General features: G+C 48.5%; 2 protein-coding genes across 3 annotated transcripts in view; one reads left to right on the forward strand and one right to left on the reverse strand.

Annotated features, from left to right (window-relative positions):
* Positions 1 to 1078: 1078 nt before the first annotated feature.
* On the reverse strand, positions 1079 to 3830 carry LOC8033673 (phosphopantothenoylcysteine decarboxylase). The gene has a single exon (XM_002405240.5). The coding sequence runs from the start codon at positions 3697 to 3699 to the stop codon at positions 3103 to 3105; it is 597 nt and encodes a 198-aa protein (XP_002405284.4). The 5' UTR covers positions 3700 to 3830; the 3' UTR covers positions 1079 to 3102.
* A 242-nt stretch (positions 3831 to 4072) lies between these two features.
* LOC8033690 (transcription activator BRG1) overlaps positions 4073 to 23992 on the forward strand; it is a 49481-nt gene continuing 29561 nt past the window's right edge. Inside the window, exons 1-13 of one of the 2 annotated variants that reach the window (XM_029974852.4) lie at positions 4073 to 4184; positions 6140 to 6314; positions 7692 to 7914; positions 8609 to 8815; positions 10880 to 11140; positions 12025 to 12347; positions 14713 to 14928; positions 16235 to 16408; positions 16918 to 17340; positions 19450 to 19580; positions 20612 to 20678; positions 21692 to 21795; positions 23096 to 23318. In XM_029974852.4, the coding sequence (XP_029830712.3) occupies positions 6159 to 6314; positions 7692 to 7914; positions 8609 to 8815; positions 10880 to 11140; positions 12025 to 12347; positions 14713 to 14928; positions 16235 to 16408; positions 16918 to 17340; positions 19450 to 19580; positions 20612 to 20678; positions 21692 to 21795; positions 23096 to 23318 (2508 nt within the window). In that variant the 5' untranslated portion in view covers positions 4073 to 4184; positions 6140 to 6158. The remainder of the gene's footprint in view (positions 4185 to 6139; positions 6315 to 7691; positions 7915 to 8608; positions 8816 to 10879; positions 11141 to 12024; positions 12348 to 14712; positions 14929 to 16234; positions 16409 to 16917; positions 17341 to 19449; positions 19581 to 20611; positions 20679 to 21691; positions 21796 to 23095; positions 23319 to 23992) is intronic. The other variant, XM_029974853.4, reaches the window with a different exon arrangement.

Raw genomic sequence — 23992 nt, forward strand, 5'->3', positions numbered from 1 at the left:
GACGTCGTAGGAAGGCAGGCTTGCAGGTCGAGCGGGCAGTCTAGAAATGAACTATGCGGAGCCTTTGTTTTGTGCTGCTGCGTGGGTGCTGAAGCAAAGTTCCACACCATAAAACTGCTTGTAATCGGTTCGGAATAATGTCTACAGTCCAAAGGGTGATCCCGTATTTGGTGATCCTCTGTAGATCCTCTGCCTTCCTTCGACGTCGCCTTTTTCATTGTTGCCAGTAGAGGCTTTCACTTTAAGAAAACGTAGCGACGACCAAAATTGTAAATTAAATAACTTTCCAAGAAAAAAAAAAAAAAAAACTTTCAGCTTTTCCACTTTGGTGAGGAAGGAAGACCAGCGAAGCTGTACTATGATGGGACGATCTCAAGCACGACTTCTTGGACGACCTCAAGCACGACGCCTAGAGGATGACATCTAGGACGACCTCGAGGACAACCTCGGGGACGACATCTAGGACGACCTCAAGGACGGCGCCTAGGACGACCTCTACGACAACTTTTAGGACGACCTTGAGGACAAAGTCTATGACGACCTCAAGGACGACCTCAAGGATGGCTTCTAGGACAAATTCAAGGACGTCTAGGACGACCTCAAGGATGACTTCTAGGACGGCCTCAAGGACGACATCTAGGACGACGCCTGGAGAAATTCAGCCTTTTTACTTTGTGAAAACCTGAGTGGAAAGGCTGGAAAGGTTGCCGCTGTCGCTCATAGATGGCAGTAGCCGTCCAGAGTTTTGTGTCAACATTTCTTTGTGGGGGACACGATTTTCGGGAAACTAGCCCTCAACAGCTCCGCAGTAAAAACATTTTGACACAATAATTGGAGGACTATGAACAAAATTCCAAAGTACCTCTTTAAAGTAGAAACTACCCTGTGACTACAGTAGTTTTGTTTGATTTACCTGCGCCTTCTGCACTGGTGCTGAAAAGTGTAGAGCACTATACTTCCGGAAGTGCGCTGCTTTACACTTTTCTGCACCAGTGCAGGAGATTCAGGTAAATTGTATGGAGCTATTGATACTAAAGCTCTGCATGTTAATGCAAAACATATCTGAATGAAATGACACTTTAAAACTTAAAAACGTTTATTCACAACAGTTTCACCAGGAGTCAGCTTCACCAGGAATTTGACATGAAGTAAAATCACCTTAAAAACAATTGGTGAAGGTATGAAAAAGGAAGAGATGTGGATAGGGTGCAACACGTATAAAAGAAACTGAGACAACACGGGAAAGGTAATACTAAGAAAGGGAACGAAAATAAAGGCCAGCAACAACGGATGCTCTACGAAAGTGTGGCATACAAGCAAAAGAAGGGTCAGAAATTCTAAACAAACAAGACAACTAAATTGGTCTGAACACCAAACAGCTTTCGCCTCTGTTGCTTCTATTATAAATTGGTCAGCAAGTTTCAAAGATTTGCTAAACACAAAACGAAAGCTGCACAAATTTTTAAACCCTTCCTAGAAAGCCAGAGGGGGGCCCATCAAGAACTAAGGCAAAAAAAATGATGCTGCAAGAAATTTGGATTTTGTTAAAAGAATCCAGTACACCATTCTGATTCACAATGTTGTGTGCTGTACTACAGACAGCTTTCCACTGTTTTCATTTAAGTCTTCGAATATTGCATAGAATTTGTAAGTTAGGTATGATTACCACGAGTGGTGCTTCTGGCAAAACTGGAAGCCCGACCATGGATACAGCAGCTGTTTTGAAATATGTGTCTTGAGGGGGCAGATTTTATGCGTCTCACAGTTAAAGCACAACAAGAACAGAATTTCTGCCTGGCCCTCGTCCTCTCTTCATCAATATTGTATATTGATGAAGACGGAGTCGAAGAAGAGGAAGTCAGCTGGGCATAAGACGTGGTTTTCCCGTCGTCAGACAACCCGCCGGACCAGTGGCACACGCCATGTCTTCGATCGACAGGGTGCTCCCGCTGCTCGGTTACAAGCTCGTCCGTAAGCTGGGAGACTTCTACGCTCGGTTTTGCGAAGACCGCTGGCCGGCCAACACCGGCACCAGCTCCTGGAGCCCCAACACACGGGTGCTGGACTCCCTGCGTCGTCGGAAGTTCGGCAGGCTTGTCTGCAAGCCGGACATGCAGGGAGCCCTCGTTATGCACTCGAGACTGTCCTGCTAGAAGTCAGCAGACCATGGCGGCCCCGCAAAGACAACCGTTGCAAGGACCGTTGTTAGGTCTAATGCTCCTCACCCTCTTCAACGTTCCATCATCAACATCTGTACAATACCATTTCATCATCATTAGAAGTGGTGCCGCAGGCCTTCACGGTATGGGCAGCTTGCCTTTCTATGGCGCTGCAGCTTTCTGAGCTCAAATAAATATCAATATCAATTAATGTATCTACAAATATGGCTGGATAGGATGATTCAAGAGGAATTGGCTTTCCAGTTATGGCCCGAACATGTTGGCATAATTTGTGGTCATTTTTTGCGCCCATAGTGGTCCTGTTTGTAATACAAAGACCAAAGTGATTGCATTCAAGCAATTGTGCAGCTGAGGCCTGATTATTGGTGTTCGGTGTTGTACAAACTGTTGGTAGCAGCTGCAGTGGCGTCGTCATGAGGCATATTGGTGTTGGAGCTCAGCAAAAATGAAGGTGGTGTGTGTCTTCAATACACCTAAATTACTCGAGCACCGAGGAGCATGCTAAAAGTGTAATTACACATGCTACACGTGATGGCATATGTGCGGCAGTAACTGTTCTGAAGCAAAAAATTAAAATTTGCCAATTTGCATGTGCATTTGCCACCTTTTTTTTTTTTTTAGTTATTTACTTGGAATATTTTAGACACATAGGGTGTACTTGGGTTCCCGGAACTCTCCTTGACACTTTGGATATTTGGCGAAAGGTCCATTGAGGCTATACCATAGATATAACTTGATTAGGATGTGTCAAAAAGGCACTGTTGGGTGAGATGATCTTCCCTCTATTAATGAGCTGTCTAATCTTTGTATTCGGGTACGCACAGTTGAAGCAGAGAAAACGTTGTGTAGCAAATATTATGAAGGAGAATTGCACTTTGGTTTTCATGGCTGTCGATGTGTAGTACCTTACGCAGGCCTCTCGCTAAGGTTTCGAAACTTGTAGGGCTCGAAGTATCTCAGCCACGATGGTGGGTACCTCGGCCATCGCCCCGAACCCAGTGTCTCCGCACGCCAGTTTCTTCTCGATGCAAGCCACCTCGCTGTAACCGAGCTCCTTGAGCACCTGGATTTGCCTGCCGGTCAGCGGGTGACTCCACATGTGGGTGTTCATGGCGGGGCAGAACAGCAGCGGCTTGCCCATGTCCCAGGCCCGAGCGACGCAGGTGATCAAGTTGTCGCACAGCCCGCATGCGATCTTCGCCAGGGTGTTGGCGTCCAGCGGCGCAATCACCATCAGGTCGGCCCAGCGTCGGAGCTCGATGTGAAGTACGGGATCGGACATCTTCTGCCACGTCTCCCACTCGTGTTCGTCGAGAAGGAGCGGCACCGACGGCGGTATCTGCGTCCGGTCAAAGAAATGAAGCGAGTTCGTGGTCGCGACCAGTTTGAGCGTGATTTTTCGGTCGCCCGTGTCGGCTTCGGTCAGGAGCTTGCAGAGCAGCGGCACCTTCACGGAGGCTACGCTGCCTGTACAGCCGATCAGAACGTTTAGCGGCCTTCTTGAATCTACCGCAGTCATTTTCTTTTATATGCGTAAATCAGACACTCTGCCACAAACGTTTTCTTGCCGGCGCCGAGTGGGTCTCTAAATTTCAAAGCGAAACTTTTCCTGGTTTCAGGTTGGCGCCATGTTGTTTGGAACGCTGTTTTGGCCGGTCGTTGAGTTAGCGCGTTTCGCGCTATGAAAGTATCCCAATAGTTCAAATCTACATTCAGTATACGCTATTTAAGCGCCAGAAATATTTTATTTAACTATAAAACCGCTAATATTTTATTTTTACACCGCAAACGTGCAGGTGAAAGAGTATGTACGATCTTTATGGGTGAAAGGGCCGGTGTTTTTCCTCTGGCTTTGGTTGGCTCGCAACTGGCTACCTGACTCGCGTCCGGCTAGCTCCGGCTTGCTGCCGATCGTTTATGGTACGCCATTGTAGTCGCTCCCGACGTTTTTTGTGTAAACTGCGCGATAAAACAGAACTTGCAGGTTGCGGGCCACCTTGACAGGTAAGTCCGGACCTTTAAATCAATCTCATGGCGTGTACAAACGCGCTATGCCTTCTCTGCCGAGTATCACGACGTCCTATTTTCGACCCACCGATCGTGTCGATCTCACGCCCGAGGTGGTTTTCGTCGCCGTTGTTACTTTTTTATTTTTATTTTCCTTATTACGTGTGGCAATGAATGAAAGAACCGCCGGTGTAAGCTAATTTGCGGTACTCTAGAACGCGTATAGTGTCCGACCCTGCGGTATCGATCGTGGAAACCCTTGAACTTGACGTATATGGAAGGAACCAGCCCTGTTTTGAAGCAACCTTGTTGGAATGGGCGACGGCACTCGAGGGAACCCAGCGTTTCTACTTCATTTTCAGCGTATGTTTAGTGTTTTGTTGACTTTTTCAGTGTCCGAACTCGGCATAAAACCATGTTTGGTAGGTTAAACAAGTTAAACGGATCCATTTGGCATTGTTTACGGCCGTTAGTCGTGCGAAAAAAAAGAACCGTCTACGAGCGAATAAACACCGCCATGAAGCGCGTAGCAACCTCCATGTTTTGCCGCTGCAATGGCTGCAGTGCGTGATCACTCCAACAATCGGTTGACAAGCAGACGTTAACGTGTGCCGATCTTGGACGTGTTGGTGCGTTTGAGCGTCCCTAAAGTTCGCTCGGCTTAGTGTTTCGGCGGGTTCGAATCCCTGCCGAGGTGCCCGCAGTCTGACGGAGGCTTATTGCGGAGAAACGAGACATTGGTCGCGCGTCGAAAGATCCCCAGGTGGTCGAAATCAATCTTGTCCTCCACTGGGACGTCCCAGATGCCCCTTGTTGGTTTAATAATAATAGCAATATCTTTATTTTCCATCGATTATGACAAGGACACAAGGGGGAAAAAAGCTGCTGTGTACAGCTTGACATGCCCTTGGGCCCTTACGATCGTTAGCATCAAGGAAAGAAAAATTCGCTCATAAACAACAAAACACACACACACAAAAAAATTGTTGCTAAACAACAACAAAAAGCAACAATCATTGGCCTAGATTTCCATACTTGGCAAAGTCATGCACAGAAGAAACACCCAAATCGTCTTCGTTTGGCCTCCAGGATCACGAATAGCGAGATCCTTTTTTCTAATTTGGTCCACGAAGGCTGCAGAAATTAATTTTTAAAGTACCGCCGAAGCCCCTTCCTCCCAGGGCGTGACGTCACATTAGGAGTTTTCATAATCTCTCCTCTCGCGCGTCTTCAGCGCCTGTCAAAGCTATGCACGCGCACTCTTGCTATTTTCAAAAAAGGTCAGTAATAGACTTCACGACTGGTGTCAGTGCGGAAAGATACACCTGGCAAGCTTGCAATATCACGCGCTACCTACATGAGCGATACCTACATGAGCGATGTGCGCTTGGCGGCCCAAAGATCATAGTATGACGTCATGACTGGTTGGAGGTTTTTCGTGTTTTCTCGCGTTTAGTTACATCTGCGAGGAAAACGAACATGATATTCAGATTCACAGGATAAAAATACGCCAAAAATCACCTCTAACTCATTTTATTTTATTTTTATTTTTTTTTCAAAAAGTTATAAGCTTCTTTTTTAGGATAGAATAGAAGCTTGGGTGTGCATGATGATTGAAAATGCACAGTGCATTAAAAAGTGCAGTGCATTTTCAGCAATTGTGTCTCCTCTTTCTTCTGTCCTGTCTTTGTGCAATGTATATTTTGAATAATCAAACCTTGTCTTTTAATACTACACCATCTAAATCCACACAGTTTTACAGAGATTATTTACTAAATGTGGTAGTTATAAATTTAGCATTTTACAGAGATTATTTACTAAATGTGGTAGTGACAAATTTAGCATTTGAGAGCCAGAATTTGATAGGCATAATCATTTGAGAGCCACAGCCCCCAAATTTGGCTTTAACTCGGTCTTTCTGTTCTTTGTTGTTTTTTCTTAAACCTGTCTAGCTGGACGACGTAGCCGACAATGGCGTCCGGCGAAGAGATCATGTCGGCGTCACCGGGCCCTCAATTGCAAGGCCCTCCGCAGCAGCAACAACAGCAGCAGCAGCCCGCTAACTCTCATCCACCCGAGGGCCACATGCAGGGCTACCCGTCCGACAACATCCACATGCTGCAGAGGGTGAGTTTTTGGATGCGGAGGGTGACCTTCTTACGTCGGCAACGTCACTCCGGGTCGCTCGCAGCTTGATTGTTCGACTGAAGCCGCGCGACACTATTACATTCGTGTTGAAATCGGTTTGGCATTGCTCAACTGTGTTGCCTCTCGGTAGCTTCGTGAAGCCATTAACTTGTTCCCTGCCTGTTTCTGGTAGCTTCCATGTGTTGACAAAATTCCCCAATGTGAAACAGTGACAAGTTAGTTTTGAGACACTGCGCAGAGCTTTTGCAAACAGTTTCCCGGATGATCTGTCTAAAACAGAGATGTCTTTTAAGAGAAATCCTGTAGCTCCTCGCTCATAGATCTGGTACGTGATAAATCTAACCTTTTTACCTGTTTTCCCGAGTCGGTTCCTGCCATTCTGAAGCACGCAGGCTGCGAGCTCGGAAAGATGCAACAAATGAGATGCACCCTTTCAACTCTGAACACTCGCGAGGGCTAAGCGCACGTTCACATATTTCCCGTCCGTGAAACCGGTAAGAAAGCGTAGGGCACCGCGGTGAGACGACCGAAAACGGTTACGACAGATCCTTCGGCCCATTCTTACTCGTCCCCCGTGTCAACCGACGACCGGGCTAGACGGTAGCATTCCTTACAGCCTTTGCTCTCTTTTAAAAGCAGTGTGATTTGTTTTTGTTTGCTCTTTCTTTTTGCCTAAGGGGAGGCATGAACACGTTACACCTCCCAGTACTGCCCGAACCGCCTTGAACAACTGTTTCGACTATTGTGATTGAAACTGTGTGCCAACAATCTCATAAAATAACTGGAGTGCGCCGATTGAAATACTTTTGGCTTACAATAAATACGCGCCGAGAAAGAAGTGTTCCGCTCAAGTCCCCCGCAAGATTCCATTGATTCGCCCCGGAGCGAAGAGGCCAACACAGTGAGATAGGGGTGCCTCATTAGAAGGAGTTGAGGCACCATAAGAGTTTGCAAGGTCGCAGCAACCCCACCGACCTGCGGTGGGAAGGAGAGACTACCCCCCCCACCCCCGGTGTGGTGGCCGTAAGGAACACCGCTGTCTAGCCCAGCCGCGGACCGTTTTGCTGGTGACGTCAACTAGCCGCCTCGGTGGCTCCGAGGCAGGAGAGCCGGCCTACGGATCCCCAGGTGGCGGGTTCGAATGCCGACCGGGGTGCCCGCAATATGACGGAGGCTTATTGCGGAGAAGGCGCCGTGGTAACCGAGCTTTCGGTTGCACGTCAAAAGATCCCCAGGTGGTCAAATTAATCCTCAGTCCTCCGCTAAGGCGTGCCAGATGCCCGTCGTAGGTTTGGCACGTAAAACCCCCAAATTTCGTGACGTCGACAAAACGCAGCGCTCTCTCGTTCGTTGCAGGCGATCAACAACATGGAGGACAAGGAAGACCCCCGCTACTCGCAGATGCTCGCCATGGCGGGCAGGGGGAAGCCCCCCGCCGGGGGAGGGAGCGGGGGGAGCTCGGGGGCCCCCAGCCCCATCATGGGCCCACCCCCCGTGCCCCAGCAGCACATGGGCATGCCCCCCGAGGGCGGGGCTCCACCGCACCACGGCTATGCACCCCAGCCCCACATGGGACCCGGTGAGGGGCCTTCTCTTTTCTCTGCTGTTTAGATCGTCTCGACGGTGATGCCGACGCACGGTTCTGGATTCGGGATTGATTATGGCGCCAGACACCAGGGCTGCCCAACCATCCGAGGCACTTTGGTGTCCGGTGTCCAGTTACGGCACTGGATGCCGGAGCTAGGGTGTTGAAGCTTTCGCTTTGTCTGCTTATGTTAACGTGATGGGGGTGCATGTCGAGTCGGTCGTTTCTATAGGCCATTTTTCTGTTCACAAGCACTAGCCATGTCTTGGCTCATGAGAGACTTCCGGTCGCTTCGTTTCGGCAGGTTTTCCGAGCCCATTGACGTCGAAATTCCCGGGATGACGAAGTTCCACAGAAATCACGAAGTTGGTGTTAGGTTACATACACCACGGTATCACACAATATCACGTGACACGGTGACGTTACATGAAAATTTATAGGGAAAATGCGTCTGTGCAACATGAATGTGTGTAGTCGGTGACAGGTTAAGAATTCACTAGATGCTCCACCTCCAGCGCGAGCTTTATGCTTTCGACAATACTTCGCCGCATGCGCAGCCAAGGCTCGCAGAAGGCGACTAGCACGTGCTCGAAGCGGAGCTTCCGTTGGCTGTCGCCACAGTTGAATTACAGGGTGCAGCGAGAAACCAGGAATCGTTGTCTAATTTGATGCCGTCGCTTCGTTCTAGGCGCGGTCCAGCCTCAGGTTTACGGGGGACCGCCCCCTCAGCAGCAGCCGCCCTACGGTGGCGGGGCACCCTACCAGCAGCAGCAGCCCTACCCTCCCCAGCAGGGCGTGCCTCCCGGCGGGGGCCCGCCCCTGCAACACCAGGGGGTGCCCCCGTCGCACCCCCACCATGGATCGGGCGCCGACACGCCCGAGCCGGGGCCCCAAGGTAGCGTTTTTAACACCCTGTGCGCTATGAGTAACGATAATAAGCCTCGGAGAAGGGAACAAGGGGTACTAAGGGCAAACACAAATCTCCGAACTCGGCTAGGTGACTGGTGCGCGACCGAAAAAATCCGCTTGGTCCGGGTATCGAACCAGGGACCTCTTCGTTTCTAGTGGAGCGCTCTACCAACTGAGCTAACCAGGGGTTATGGTGTCGCACCACCACGTCCGGGTTTCTTTGGAAAAGCGGCACATTATGCTTGACTAACGCACGGGTCAAAGTCGTGGGAGCAATAGAGCCCCATAAGAGCTATTTTGCTTAATGACTGTGTCAGGGTGTCATGTGACGTTCGAGTCACGCTTAAATGTCTTGTTGAGGTTGTCAAGAGGGACCGCAAAGCATGTTAAAGGGGAGTGCCGGCAAGACTATGACGGTAGCTGATTTGCATCGAAATCGGTTCGACGCATCGACCGACACGGCTGAAGCCCAAATTATGGGTCAAAATAACTTTTTTTTCAGGGAGTTACTTAATTGTCAAATTTGCTCCTTGTCACGCTTTTAAACTGCAGTGCTCTACCGAAAACGCTACGGGTTTGACGGTATGAAACGAGCACCGTGGAAGCTTACCTCGACAGAAAGAAAAAAAATGTGCGATATACGTCACTCTCCTAGAAAGTGCAGGGGGAATTCAAACGTTGGTTTTGGCACCACCTTTATTTGCCGTTTTATCGGTAGCTATTCTGAATTTATGAATAATATATTTTGTGCTGGGAAAAGTAAAGCGCGGGTCTCTTTGAAATGTAGCCGGTTCAGGTAGCATGTAAAACCGCCAGAGCCCTCCTTAACTCTTCGATTTCCTTTTTTTTTTTCCCCCCCGCATGTCGAACGTACAATTTAGTTCCACGCAGAAAAACGGTAGTGCGCTTTTGGGATGTAAATTTATTTATCGAACACAAACTGATTCAGGGGCTCAAAAGTTAACGGATGTCTGCGTACCTTCAACCCGGGATATTTTTTTCGAATTGGGGGGTCGTTCTTTTGGAGTGGCCTTAACCGACATTTATTTATTTGGAACTGGAACTTTCTTATTTAGTTAATTACTAAAGTAGTTTATGACTAATTTCTAGATCCCAGTGTTTGCCATAGAGCATGAGGTTGAACAACGTAAATTTGCCTGAATGGGTGTTCTTACGAGACAAAACGTTGCTCTACGCATAAAAATCAAATTAGCGACCCAGTTGGGACAAGTAGGAAGCAAATCGAGACTGAAACCCGCATGGAAACTCAGGCGTGGCAAGGGGTCAAACGGAGAAGGCTAGGTGGCACAGCTCAGAGCCGTATATGTAGAGAGTTTGGCCATTCATTGGGAAATATAGGAGACAAATGAGGAGGCGCCATTGGCCGAAAGCAAGCTGGGCTTGTTCCAGGGCGTTTTCAGAAATTCGAATGTGACCAACCAGAAGCCGGAAATAGTGCTCTGGCGGTGGTCGCGAGAAACAAACCTGATGAGTGCATCAGAGTAACTCTCGGTGTCTGAAATATGGTGCACGTGATGTTTCAATCACGCTCATCCAAAATGATGTTGGAAGAGTGTGACTAGCGGAACGACCGACATAAACCTTACGCCAAGCGCCGAGGGCCGGGAATCTGCCGTTCAAGTAATCACACTGTCCGAGCAAAACAGAGTTGAGCGGCGCATTCATTTCTTAGATCTTTCTGCATGATCATGATCAAAACATCACGTGTACCCTATTTTCAACCACGAAGAGTTACTACACTTTACTCTTATGCACTTATTAAAATCATATACGAACATATACCTTTGATCAGAACTGTTTCTCACTACCACCGCTAGGGGATTCTTTTCGGCTTCTGGTTGGTCAAGCGAGCATGCCAAGCCCTCTTTCTGAGTCGTGCACCCCCTGGCTCTGCCCGCGCCTCCCATTGACCAAACTCTCTGTATACACGGCTCTGGCACAGCTGTTAGCATCCATCCGTTCGAGCTAAAATGTAGTAGGCGTCCTGCAGTCCCATTGCCTACTCTTGGGCACATGCTTTGCCTCGAAGGTGGCTACGGAGGCGGCGGAGCGCCGAACGGGGCGGGGGGTGCCACAGGCCCCGAGGGCACCCCCCCACCCATGCCCAAGCCCTCCCTGCTGAGCCCGCCGCAGCTGACCCAGCTCCGGGCCCAGATCATGGCGTACAAGCTGCTGGCCCGCAACCAGCCGGTGCCGGACCACGTCAACTTGGCCGCGCAGGGAACCTCCGGCGTGGGCGGACCCCAGGGACCTCAGTCGCAGCAGGGGCCCTACATGCACAGGCCCCCCGGTGAGCTTCCTCGCTGCTGCCACCTTTACACTTCTCTGACTGGCGCGCTCAACATGTCCTCAAATGGCAGACGCCTTTAGGCATTTCCATTCTACTGCAATGCATTCAAGTTGTTCAGTTGCTTGTCAACTTTGGTGTTGCTTTGTACCAAGCATGACACGGGCGTTTTCTCGCAAAATGGACATAAGAAAGACTGCCGGCGGTGTTGGGAGCAATATTTTGTTGCTTCTGCGTTTATTAAAGGCTCGTTAGACGTCCGGGCCTGTCGGGACCACCAATGACTGCTTCTACGCTCCTCCGTTGCGAAGCAGCCGAAATAAACAGAAAAATTGCAGTCAAAGGCATTCTAAACGCTATGCCTTTGGAGCGCTTTTGGGAAAAGTCCAAGGGACTAACTTTTTATAAATAAATAAACGGCAAACGCCAACCAATCCCTAAACGATTGTAGGGTCCCAACGTTTCGGTGCCCGCTCGGCACCTTCTTCAGGGGGGCTATGTAAAAGAGAAGCAGCTTCTTTCTTTTTTTCTGCCGTGAATGTAGAGCAGTATCTTCATTTTTTACGGTGGTTAGTTTTCAAACCAGGTGCGGTACCTTCGTTTTCTTCAAAGTTGGTTATTTACAAACAAGGATCAGCATTTTCGTTTTCCTCTATGGTAGAGGCCTGTTTCTTTGGTGTCTCCTCTAAGTGTCGTCGACTGCGTAGTTTACGACGCACTAGAGTGTCGTAGTCCTAAAAGATTGTAGTCCCTACGATCTTTTAGGGGTTGATTGGCATTTCCCCTTTATTTATTTATAACATTTAACCCAACCAGGAAGACGTCTGCTGAAACGTTCACCTTCAAGGCTAACTTTTTCTTCCCGTCCCCTGCCGTCTCCCTCTCAGGTGCCCCCTCTCCCCTGATGCGCCCGTCCCCCCAGTCGGTTGGAGGGCCCCCCATGGGACCCCAGCAGGGGCCGTACGGGGGCGGCGGCCCCACTTACGGAGCGCCCCCGCCCCAGTCCCAGCAGCAGCACCTCCAGCCCGGGGGCGGTCCTATGATGGGAGGGGGCGGGGCCCCTACGCCTCCTCCTCCCCAGGGGGGCGGTCCCATGGGGGCGGGGGGCGTGGCCCCGCAGCCGGGTGGTCCCAGGGCTGGCTGCCAGGCGCCCCAGCAGGCGGCTAGAGGCAGTCCCGGGGGACCCACGTCCGTGCCTGCCATGATGCAGGTGAGGGAATTTTTTTTCGTTTCCTTGCATAGAAGGCCCCTTCGTTCACCTTTGTAGGCCTTTCTCATTGGCCTGCATGAAATTCCTCTTTAGTTACATGCATATAAGGCCTCTTCTTTACTTGTATAAAAGGCCTCTTCTGTTCACTGTATACAAGACCTTTTTATTCACCTGCATAGAGTGATATTTAATTTCCCTACATAGTATGCCTTTTTCATTAACCTACATAGAACACATTTTTTAGGGGCGAAGCTCCTTAGGGTCCAGGCTTGTCCGTCCGGCGTCCGTGCTCACATCGGTCTCGCTCGTGCTCGTGATCGTGATCGTGCTCGTGAGCTCACATGCCTGTGTAGGGAAAAAAAAAAAAAGAAGAAATATTTGTGCAGTTGACAGGATTCGAACCTGTGCAAAGAGACCCCATTGGATTTCTAGTCCATCGCCTTAACCACTCGGCCACGACTGCGGGACGAGTAGGGGGTTCTGAGATGTGGTAGTAACTCAAGAGCTCGGGATGTCATTTATGAAACGTTGCATGTAGCCGCTCAATGTCTATACTGGAGAGGGCGCTGCGGTCAAACGCGTATATAATCGCGTTAAACTTTGCATGCATTGGTTCAACGTTTATAGATGAGAGGGCGCTGCGGTCAAATGCACAAATGCGTATATAATCACGTTTCATACCACACATTCTCTTTTTGACATGGATGAAAACGAACAAAAGGCTCGGCATGCTGCGGCTCAGCGTTTACGCAGGCAAGCACCACCAGAGCTTCGCCCCAATTAACATCATTCACCATGTGGAGATGCGGTCATTTTTTTACCTGCATAGAAGGCCTTTTTTTACCTGCAACCCAAATGATTGTATCTGCATATTGCAGACTGAATAGTTTGTGTTTGCATTGTAAACACAAACTACTCAGTATTTAATTAGTTTTGAAAATGCTTGTGTTTTTACTTGGAAACCTTGATACTGTTTTTGTTGCTTCATTTGTTTTTTTTTTTTTGGAAAGCTATTGCTGGAGGTGACTTTGTGGTCGTACCGGAAAACCTCTCGTCTCCGGGCTTTCTCGGTATGATCAATCGCCTGCATAGTCATCCTTAAACCTGTGACTTTCTGGTGATTTGTGTTAAAACTGTATGCAAGCTGCCATGGAAATGGCAAGAGCTAGGCATGTGCTAGTTTCAGTCTCCTTGGTCACAAGATTAACAAGTAGTAGGCATTCCTCAAGTTATTCCACAGCTTTAGCCAGTGGGCAAATACCACTCAAAGGGTCAGTGTAACGTTATTGTTGTTATCAGGGGTTGTCTCAGTTTTTTCATTGCTCATATTGTCCCAGGAAGTTTTTGCCAAGGTAATCTAAAAACATCAGGAAACAGTATTTTGAAGAGTTCTAGTAGATGATCGGTTTCTTTTTAACCCAAGCTCTTGTAGCGAAATCTGTGTAACTGAAGTAACTGCAGTTTTTTTTGTTTGGGTCTTAGTGGATTGAACCCCAAATCCTTTGGGTGGTCCCCCCCTCCTCTCCCCTCCTTAAGGAGCGGGGTGTCTTAAAGAGGCAAGAGTACTCTGGGGCTCCTTGTCTTATCAGAGACACAAACAGAAAAAGGTCTGATAACAGCGATAAGCCATCCTTCTCAGGAAGTGTTTAGTCATTTCTGTCCCTTTATCACTTCCTGCCTTTTTGGGGCTGGGTTTATTTAAAGATTAGCTCTAGGGGGGGTCTTGGTTTTTCAGGGCATTACTCACTCCACTCTTTTTGAGAACGGGGTGGGACCGGCACACACTTTGCTTCGAAGTTCTCCTTGGAACATTTGTGACCTTTGCTACAAGCTCATCCGTGCAAGTTAGTTGAAGGGGAAGGGTGTTCTTTTCATGGTTTGCTCTTCTATAGAAGTTTGTCTGAATGTCCGTACGAACGACTTAAAGGAACATTGTATACATAGAGCGCACTTGAACGATGAACAGCGAAGTTTGCTTAATCCGGTGTTGAGAGGTTTTACTCTCAGCGCTCTGTTCGAGATTGCTCTTCTATGCATGTTTGCTCATGTGTCTGAGCGAACAAGGACTAGGGGAACATTATTTACAGGGAGTGGGCTTAAGTTTTCATTTGCTCGATTATGCTGACAGAAACCAGAAAGCACAGAATACGTCCCTCACATTCGAGAGACGTAGCGGCCGACGTTGGCACGTGCATTGAGCGGCCCTGGGCACCATGCTTGTGAACATGTACAGTTCTGGCGGTTTCTGACGGTGTTGCATTTTACGCTGATCCGCCCGTTACTGGTGTATCTAAATGCTGGTGTATCTGATGCTGGTGCATCTGATGCTGGTGCATCTGATGCTGGCGCTTCTGACGACGTGCAGATGCAGCAGCAGAAGCAGAACCGCATCACACCGGTGGCCAAGCCCCAGGGCATCGACCCCATCGAGCTGCTGAAAGAAAAGGAGAACCGGCTGACGAGCCGCATTGCCCACCGCATCGAGGAACTGTCCAAGCTGCCCGCCAACCTGCCTGAGGACCTGCGGCGCAAGGCCATGATCGAGCTTAGGGCACTCAGGCTGCTCAACTTCCAGCGGCAGGTGGGTGGCTCTGTGCTGCGTTTTGAGCTTAATGGGGCACTGAAATGGGTTTTTTTATATTTTCTTGGTATGGTGCAGACTCACTTGTGCAGTCTAAGCAACCTAGAAAGCCTTAAATCACAATCATGCTCAATATTTTACGGCGGACCTGTTAACGGCTAGTTTCTTCAGGATTGTGTCCGCCAGAAAATAAATGTCGACATAACACACCAAACAGCTACTGCCATCTATAAGCGGTTTTGGCAACCAGACAACCGGCTTGCGAGTTGTCTAGTTGCCGTTGTCGCTCATAGATGGCGGCAACCTTTCGAGCCTTTCCACTCTGGCTTGCCGACTTGCGGCCGGCCATTACTTCATTCCCACCATAGTACAGCTTCGCTGGTCTTCCTTCTTCACCAGTGTGGAAAGGCTGAAAGTCCTTTTTGTTTTTTTCCAACTAAAGATTTAACAGAGCCTCATGTTGTGCCCCTTTACTGAGACCCATCTCAAAAATTTTTTTAAGGGGCATTGACATACATTTCTTAGAGTTTTTTTTTTTTTTTTTTATATATAATTTAAATTTAATCTATGTTTGTTGACGAAGGGGCTAGTTGGTAGTTCATTATTCTGTGCCCTAGGCAGCTCAGAAAATTCAAAAGTACAATCATGCATAACCCTTTTTCATCATTAAAAACACTCCCAAACATCGCAACTCGCCCTTTTTCTGAGATGTATCTCAGAAAAGGGTCGAGTTGCATTTTAATGAAGCAACTCTCCCTTTATTAAAACACAATGTTTGGTTGCTTTTTAATAAAGAAAAAAAGTCACAGATGATTGTATTATTGGGTTTTCTAACATGATTGAGTTCGGAACAAAAGAAGACGGTCTCGAAATCTACTTTGGTGGCCATTTAGGGATGTTTTGATCATATCAAGGTTGGAGACGCACAGAATGTGTGTGAATGAGCCAAGCATGAGCTATGTGCGTGCGACATCCAAAGTTTGTTATCAAGTCACCTGGCGTCTCAGTCACATTACGTCATGAGGCCACGTGACTTGCACCTGACCCAGCCTCTTAAGCATTTTGTATTAAAAGTAACGGTATGTCACGAGGTTGGGTTGCATTTTTGTAGCGGAGGAGACGGGTGTGCACGACCGATTTGGGGTTTGCTCAGTGGATGGAGTTTGTGCCAGCAGGCAATCTCAGGGCCGGCTTCAATGCCCTTTGACTCCTTTTCCTTTGAGCGCCAGTAACGTCTTCGGCGGGGTTTTGAGTCCGTCTTGGGAGCGTGGTTTGACGTGGGGCCGTGCGGGCGGGGTGTGTGCAGCTGCGGGCAGAGGTGGTGCAATGCATGCGCCGGGACACGACCCTGGAGACGTCCCTGAACCCCAAGCTGTACAAGCGCACCAAGCGGCAGAGCCTCCGCGAGGCGCGGCTCACGGAGAAGCTGGAGAAGCAGCAGAAGCTGGAGCAGGAACGCAAGCGGCGCCAGAAGCACCAGGTGAGGCAGAGGGGATGTAAATCGAAGTGACAGAAGCACCAGGTAAGCGAGAGGACAAAACCACCAAGTAAGGTGGAGAAGTAGGAAGCACTTTTATCGTAAGTCGAGGCAGCAGAAGCATCGAGTAAGGCGGAGAAGCAGGAAGCATTTTTATCATAAGTCGAGGCAAGAGAAGCACCGGGTAAGGCAAAGAAGCAAGAAGTATTTGCTACGGTTGTTCTTAATGTAAGTTCTGGCAGTGGAAACGCCAGGTAAGACAAAGAGGCGGGAAGCGTTCTTGTAGCTTGTTTGTGTAAGAGGTGACAGGTTGTGCGAGAAGCATTCTTATTGCGAGCTTGTATAAGAAGCCACAAAAGCATTCTTATCGCTTGTTCTAGGGGTAACGCAGTTTCTGACTCGAAAAACAGCAGAATTTTCTAGTAGTAAAGCGGTTTCTGAGACAACTCGAAAAACTGCAAAATTTAGTGGAATAACCGCTGAGTTGGCACTGCCGTCTGTCCGGTCCGCAGGAGTACCTGGCGGCGGTGCTGCAGCACGGCAAGGACTTCCGGGAGTTCCACCGGGGCATCCAGGGCAAGGTGGCCAAGGTGAACAAGGCAGTGGTGACCTACCACGCCAACACGGAGCGGGAGCAGAAGAAGGAGCAGGAGCGCATCGAGAAGATGCGCATGCAGCGGCTCATGGCCGAGGACGAAGAGGGCTACCGCAAGCTCATTGACCAGAAGAAGGACCGCCGGCTGGCCTTCCTGCTCTCCCAGACGGACGAGTACATCCACAACCTCACTGAGATGGTGCGCCAGCACAAGGCCGAGCAGCGCCGCAAGCTGCGAGAGAAGAAAAAGAAGAAGAAGAAGAAGCTGCCCCAGGAGGGCGCCACCGCACCGGGGGCCGAGGGCGGAGAGGGCGGGGCCGTCGAGGCGCCCGTCGAGGCGGTGAGTCTCTCGGCGCGTCGCTGCGACTGTGTGGCATCGGGGTGGCTGGTAAATCGTTCACTAGAAAGCGGCGGTCTCGAACTCGCTTGGGTGTGGGGGGCAGATGGCCCAGCCAGGAAAGGTCGAGGACCAACGTAAACCAGGGAAACTTTGGACACTCGCTTGATACGACAACAAGAATTAAACTGGCACCGCCCCACCATCGTGCTGGGATTTTTAGTAGAGCAAGAGAGAAAGCAAACTGTCGTTCCAATTGCTCAATTTATACGGAAATTAATCGAGCTTAACATGCATATTTTATTATATGCATGTTAATATGCATATTATATGCATATAATATGCATATATTAATGGTGATATTCTTGAATGCGAGAGTCGTGAGCTCATAGTCTTATCTTTGACAGTTGTTCCTGCTGAGAGAGTCTGTGCAGCCGAGGCGCGTCCATGAGCAAATAGCTCTCTCTTGCAGACTAGTAGCGGAATATAGTACGTTTTGCTAAATTTACCCAAGCACCAAAAAGAGTGATCGGAACGTAAGTAAAAGCGCTGCACTCATTTGCCTTATCTGTACTAAATATTCGAAGTAAACAACCGAATTGAGACGTTGATGAACGCGCGTGCGAAGAGCCCTTTGTATCTTATTTTTACTTTAGAAGAGTTACTGCTGCAGAAGACAGTACGTGCAGCATGTTTAACTACACTCGCACACTGTCCTTGCACTTGGGTAATTTAGCAAAACGTCTATTGTCAAACAGGTGATTTTAACATGACAAAAAGCTGAGATCCAAACATCAAAACAAAACGCAATGCGAATAAAGACAGAATGCATAAACTACCTGAGCATGAAATTATAGCATAGCTACAATGATGCTTGCGGGCCGCAGCTCAGCGAGGTGCAGGCCACATGCGGCCCGTTGGGATCGTTTGAGACCCCTGCCACAGAGCATTCCACCAAAGCGTGAAACATCTGCGAGCACAAATCGCGTTGTGGCGCCGAGCGGCGTAACCATAGCAACTTCCGTTTACGCTGCAACAAGACCGAATGCCGCGGCATTTTTCAACGCTTACCACGCTTATGCCGCGGCATGGCCCGATGCGGTTTTTGCTTAACATTTGTTTCGCGATGCTGAACCGAAATTTGGATTTCGCAAAATAAGGTTGCAGGCACGTTGAACGGGACGCTGCAATCTCCAGAACATCACTCGTATATCGACATCTTGGACGGATGGCCGTACTTTCGGAAAAAAGGGGCGCAATCGAGCGAGTACTACGACGTCACGGTCCTCCTGGAACAGTTGAGGATGAGGGGAGGTGGCCTCCCTTCTCTCCTCCTCGCTTCGGTTCACCAGCTCAACGGGACTTAGCGAGGAATAGGGGAAAGAGGATCCTTGCATCATACGTCTCGTCGGCCTTGTCGGCCGTGTCTCGCATTTCTTTTCCAAAAATGCGGCGATCCGTTAGAGATATCCCTGTATGAGTGATGTTTTTGGGTTTTGCAGCGTCCCATCTGTCACTGTAGCCTTGTTTTGTGAGCTCGAAATTTCGGTTCAGTATCTCTTTAAAAAGTCCCTGAAAAGAAAAGAACAAAATTTTTAAACAGTCTGGTTGGGAACAGGTGTATCAAAAAAATTAATTTTACGCGAAAAAAAACAAACAAACAATGTTTAGAGCAATATTGAGGGTGAAAGATTTATTTGAAAATCTGCGCACAAAGTCCATGACGTACGGGTCATTCCGGAATGACCACCTCGGTCGTGAAAGCGAAGCCGATCCACTTCGCCTCCACGCCCGAAATGCCAAGACGGAAAACAAGTGGAGAGGAAGTGACTGCCAACTAAATCGCGTTTTGCGCCATCATCATTGCTCTAAAATTTTCGTATAAAATTACTTTTCTGACTCGCGTGCCCCAACTAGAGTGTAAAAAAACCTCGAGCGCTCGTGAGCAGCCAGAGCATGGTGGAAGGCATGGAGCGCACTACGGAATGCCGAGCGTCCGGAAGAAGCACCCTGCTGTTTTCCCTCCATCAGTGACTTTAGTAAATGCCACGATTGGGTTAGATTTTTGTTTCTTTTATCGTTTTAACATTTGGAGCCGGTGCCCTTGTGCAGATGGTGGACGAGAGCTCGCAACACAGCGACCTGCGCGTGAACGTGATAGAGACAGCGACGGGCAAGGTGATCGAGGGCAAGGACGCGCCCCTGGCCAGCCAACTGGAGGCCTGGCTCGAGATGCACCCAGGGTGGGTCACTCCCTTCAATCGTCGGCTTCTGGTCTTGCGTTTTTAAAAAGGCACAGACGGGTCAAAATCACTTTTTTGTTTTTACAGCGAAACTGTTTATAGGGCTAAGGTTTCATGAATTTCTCGTGTGCAGTGACTGAAAACTTTACGCTCACACCACCGCCTGCGCGCGCTTTTTCCGTATAAAAGATTGTGAGTAAATATCCAAAATATAGCTTTGAGGAACGCGCGTGCAAGATGCCATTTGTTTTGGGCGTTTGCTTTAGAGCAGTTGCTACTGCAGACGCCGGCACGTGCGGCGCGTGGAACACCATTCTTTGCATTCTCCTTGATGCTTGAGTAATTTAGCAATAGGTCTATTCAGTAGATTAGTTTTCAATAGGCACCATTTTGAAGATCAGTAGACTCTCAGGTAGATAAGAAAGGTTTCTTAAAGATTTTCCACTTTGCGCTACCACTCGTGTCAGTGCCCCTTTAAGTCGCCCGGCATGGCGGCGATTTTTGGGTGATGACACGCGCACGTTTCATACCGGTCTTCTAAGGTCTGTGCCGGCCCGTAAGTGGACCGTCTGTCTTTTCTCCTCAACGCGATAGACCCGTCTCAAAACTTTGTCAAGCAACGTTGGCAGTCGCCATTTCTTGGACGCAAAGCGTGCGATTTGATCCGATTCCTCACCGAACAACGACGCGGCACTTGTTTCTGATACGAGCCGGGTTGAGTTCATGCCAAATGCTGGCGCAGTTGTGGTTTCCAATGCACGCTCCGAGTGCATGGCCAGACAATGGCGAACTCGAATGATTGGCACTGTCCCTACTGGATGGTGCGCATTTTCGACAAGGGGTCATTAAAAACCACGTCTTTTCTTTTCTTGGAGTAGCGTAGGTCGTCGTCGCAAACGCGCAGTTATCGTTCTGTTGCATATTAAAAAAATGTGGAGCTTGAACTCGCATTGTTGGACCTTCTTTAACGTCTTTGTGCATTTCTTTTCCGCTTCTTATTGTTTTGTGCGACGACGTCTGTTCGTTTCCAGGTTTGAGGTGGCGCCCCGGGAAGCGAGCGACGACGAGGAGGACGGCGAAACCGACGAGTCAACCGAGGTTCGTCCTAGACTTCCGTCAGTTACTTGTCCACTAACTGCCCAACGGAAATAATTTGTTCGATATGCTTGTAATTGCAAGCCCAGCCATGTATTCTTCCACGTCAAAAAGGGCCCGAGACTTTGTTCTTAAAGGGGAGCTGAAAAGAATATTTGATTTGAAAATAGAAAATTTCTGGGCAATTTTGTTAGACGTGCAACGTTCCGGTATCGCTCCGGACTGTTACCGAGCCCGGCACGTTTTGGAAGTTATCCCGTTAAGTTATTCTATGAATAGTGCTTGCGGCTCTCGTCATCGGATAACTTAACACGGGGCATATGAACTTGATAGCAGTTCCTCGAATGAAGATGCTGGCCCTAGTCGGGTTTTAAAGCCTGGCGGTTTTTTAGAACTTCCCTTGCTCCCTGTAATCAACCATTTGGCATTGGTCACGTGGCCTTTCCACCAGCCATTCAGCATTAAGCTTCGCGGTCGATTTTTTGGGCTTCACTAAATCTGGCGACCCCCTCCGACGAGCCAAAGAGTGTTTCACAATAAGAAAAACTGTGGAGGTTTGAATGTAGGCACATTAAAAATTGTCTTAAAGTTTTACTTAGATTTTATGAATAAGATTGACATGATGCTCTCCTATGCATCGAGCATAGGAGAGCACGGGAGCGGATGGTTGAACTGGCGAAAGTGACGTCGTCAGCGGGTTTAGATGATCTCTGCTCATAGCTTAGGTGGCTCGGAGCTGCCGACAACGACGTCACGGCACCATAGACTGATAACAAGTGACAAAGGCCCGTCGCATACCCTGCTGCAATGCCTGCACATAATGTTTTTCCAAGACGAAAGCAGTTGATGTTTACTTCATTCCCAATTCAAGTGCTTGGATTGAAATCATGGGACAAGGAACTACAGAAGAAGTTTGCGCCAAACTCAGTGCTTCAGCTTTTCTTTGAGTACCGCTCGCATAAGTTAGGAACAGTCGTCTAATTATGTTGGTTTTTTTTTTCCTCGCATGACGACAGTCTGAGGACGAAGGGGAAGAGGCTCCGATCCAGCACCAGGCGGTGCCAGCGGCGCCCAAGATGTCGTCGTCTTCGACGGATGACCATGTGAAGACTGTCATTCAGTGCGTAACTGCAGCGGTTTTTTTTCTCGTACAAGCACCGATTTTTTTTTTGGCCTGTAGCCCTTGTTTTTACACGTTTTGCTGTGTGCGAGCTGTTGGGCAAAGGTTTGTGATCATAAGCTTCTTATTTCAAGAGGTGCTTAAGCTTATGCAAACTATAGGCTGACAATGCCTGTGTGGTACTGTAGCTGCAGCCACTGGGATCGGGCAGTCCTACAACAGATATTGATTGGCCCTCTTGATTTCTTAATGATTACACAGATAGTTTGTAAACAGAATTGTGCCCCTTATGCGAATGTATAATTTAGCATAGATTGACAGATGCTTCCGAAGTTGGGTGCGCTTCGATAAAGCGTGTCTTGATCTCCAAACCGTGGCCAAGGAATTTGTGTTTTGAGTTTTTGATTTTTGGAATGACCAACTCCCAATGCTTTGGATTATGATGTCTGGAACATCGGCACTTGATCCTTCACTCAGATGCATAATGATGATTTTGTGCAAAGTTAAACTCAGTTTGTTTGTCGAGTGTTGTTTCCTATAGTTGTGAACTATGTAAACCTAATGTCTTTTCCAGACTTTTTGAATATCTGCCAGGCATTGTGGTGTGCCTTAGTAGGTCAGTCTGCGACCAATATTCACATCGTTAGCCACAGACCACTGCTGGTCCACTGCACAGCTGACGTCAGTTCTGCTCTGTCTGGGTGGCCGTTGCAGGTCACTAGCACACCATTGTTCAGCATTTTGCCGCTGCATACAATGTTCACCCATTATTCATGCAGTGTCAGTCACAGATCGACATTCTACCTGTATAGGGCATTGGGCCAGTCTGGAACCAATGTCTTCACAATGTTGACTGAAGACTGACGTTGGACCAGCCCATAGCGAAGGTTGTTTGCAGGCTTACCTGGTAGCCGCCGTATTCCACTATTCCACCATGTTCCTACATTTTCAAAGTTCTACTGGTAGTAGCTCAATGTCGATTGCAGACTGACATTCTATCACTACCCTACATAGGGCCGGATTGGAACAGATATTCGCACAATGTCGGTTGCAGACTGATGCTCAGTGGATATTGGTCCTACGTTGACCCAGTGGTCGTCGCAGGTCACTGTTGCACCATTGTCCAGCACGGTGCCGTTCTGAACCCAACTTCCTACCAGCTCTAGCCCAATGTCAGTTGCAGACCAGTATTTGGCATTGGGCCTGTCTGTAACTGCCGCCTGGTCAATATCGCCCCTTCCTTCATTCTGTCTCTAGTCTTATCCAAATCCTCAACAACCAATCGCGCGCATGTTCGCAGGGCCGCAGCTGCGGAAGACGACGAGTACAAGGCAGGCGGCTACCAGAACTACTACAACATTGCGCACGCAATCAGCGAAGAGGTGCGCGAACAGTCGTCGTTGATGGTGAACGGCTCGCTCAAGGAGTACCAAGTGAAGGGGCTGGAGTGGCTGGTCTCCCTCTACAACAACAACCTCAACGGCATTCTCGCCGACGAGATGGGGCTTGGGAAGACCATCCAGGTGGGTGACTCCCTCTTCGGATCGGGGACGGGCCTGCAGTCACCTATCAACACCCTTTAAGGGGACACACCCCCTAGGAAGGTCAACTTTTGAACCCTTGTCTTAAAATGAATGAAATTTACAGGGTAGGCTGGCGGTAATGCTAGAGGGTGTATAACGAAATTTCAGGGCTGTCGGTTAAATAAGAAGGAAATTAGAGTACCTTCTATCAGCAACACGCCTACATTGTTTAGTTAATCTATCGTCAGAAAACTATCACGATATTCAAGATTTTTATTCGCTAGATATGTAGCAGAATGCCTAGAGGGTGCGGCTATGGAATGTTTTTTCTAAGAAGTCATTTATTTCTATAAATTTTCTCTTCTGCAAAATTAGTCAACTTTTTGGTCTTCTGTGTCTTCGACAAAATGTCAACATTTTTTATAAAAGACATTCGTAAAGCGACAAAAAAGTTCCATAGCCGCATTCCTTATTAAATTTCAGTCAGGAAAAGGGAAGAATGAGCCTTCCCTGTTTTGCCATTATCAAACGATAGATTGACTAAAATGGAATTTATACCAAAAAATGGAATGGAGAAAAATGCGTTCAAAGTGCTCCAAACCCTACCTTTTCTTTAGCTTTGGTGGACAGAAAATAATTTATAAAAAATTAACTGTGCAGTGAAAGTTAATTAA

Source organism: Ixodes scapularis, unplaced genomic scaffold (assembly GCF_016920785.2).
Source record: "Ixodes scapularis isolate PalLabHiFi unplaced genomic scaffold, ASM1692078v2 PGA_scaffold12__126_contigs__length_90152505, whole genome shotgun sequence".
NCBI classification, from domain to species: domain Eukaryota; kingdom Metazoa; phylum Arthropoda; class Arachnida; order Ixodida; family Ixodidae; genus Ixodes; species Ixodes scapularis.

Excerpts from the sequence above, each read along its gene's own strand:
- LOC8033673 (XM_002405240.5), bottom strand. The coding sequence starts at position 3,699 with ATGACTGCGGTAGATTCAAGAAGGCCGCTAAACGTTCTGATCGGCTGT.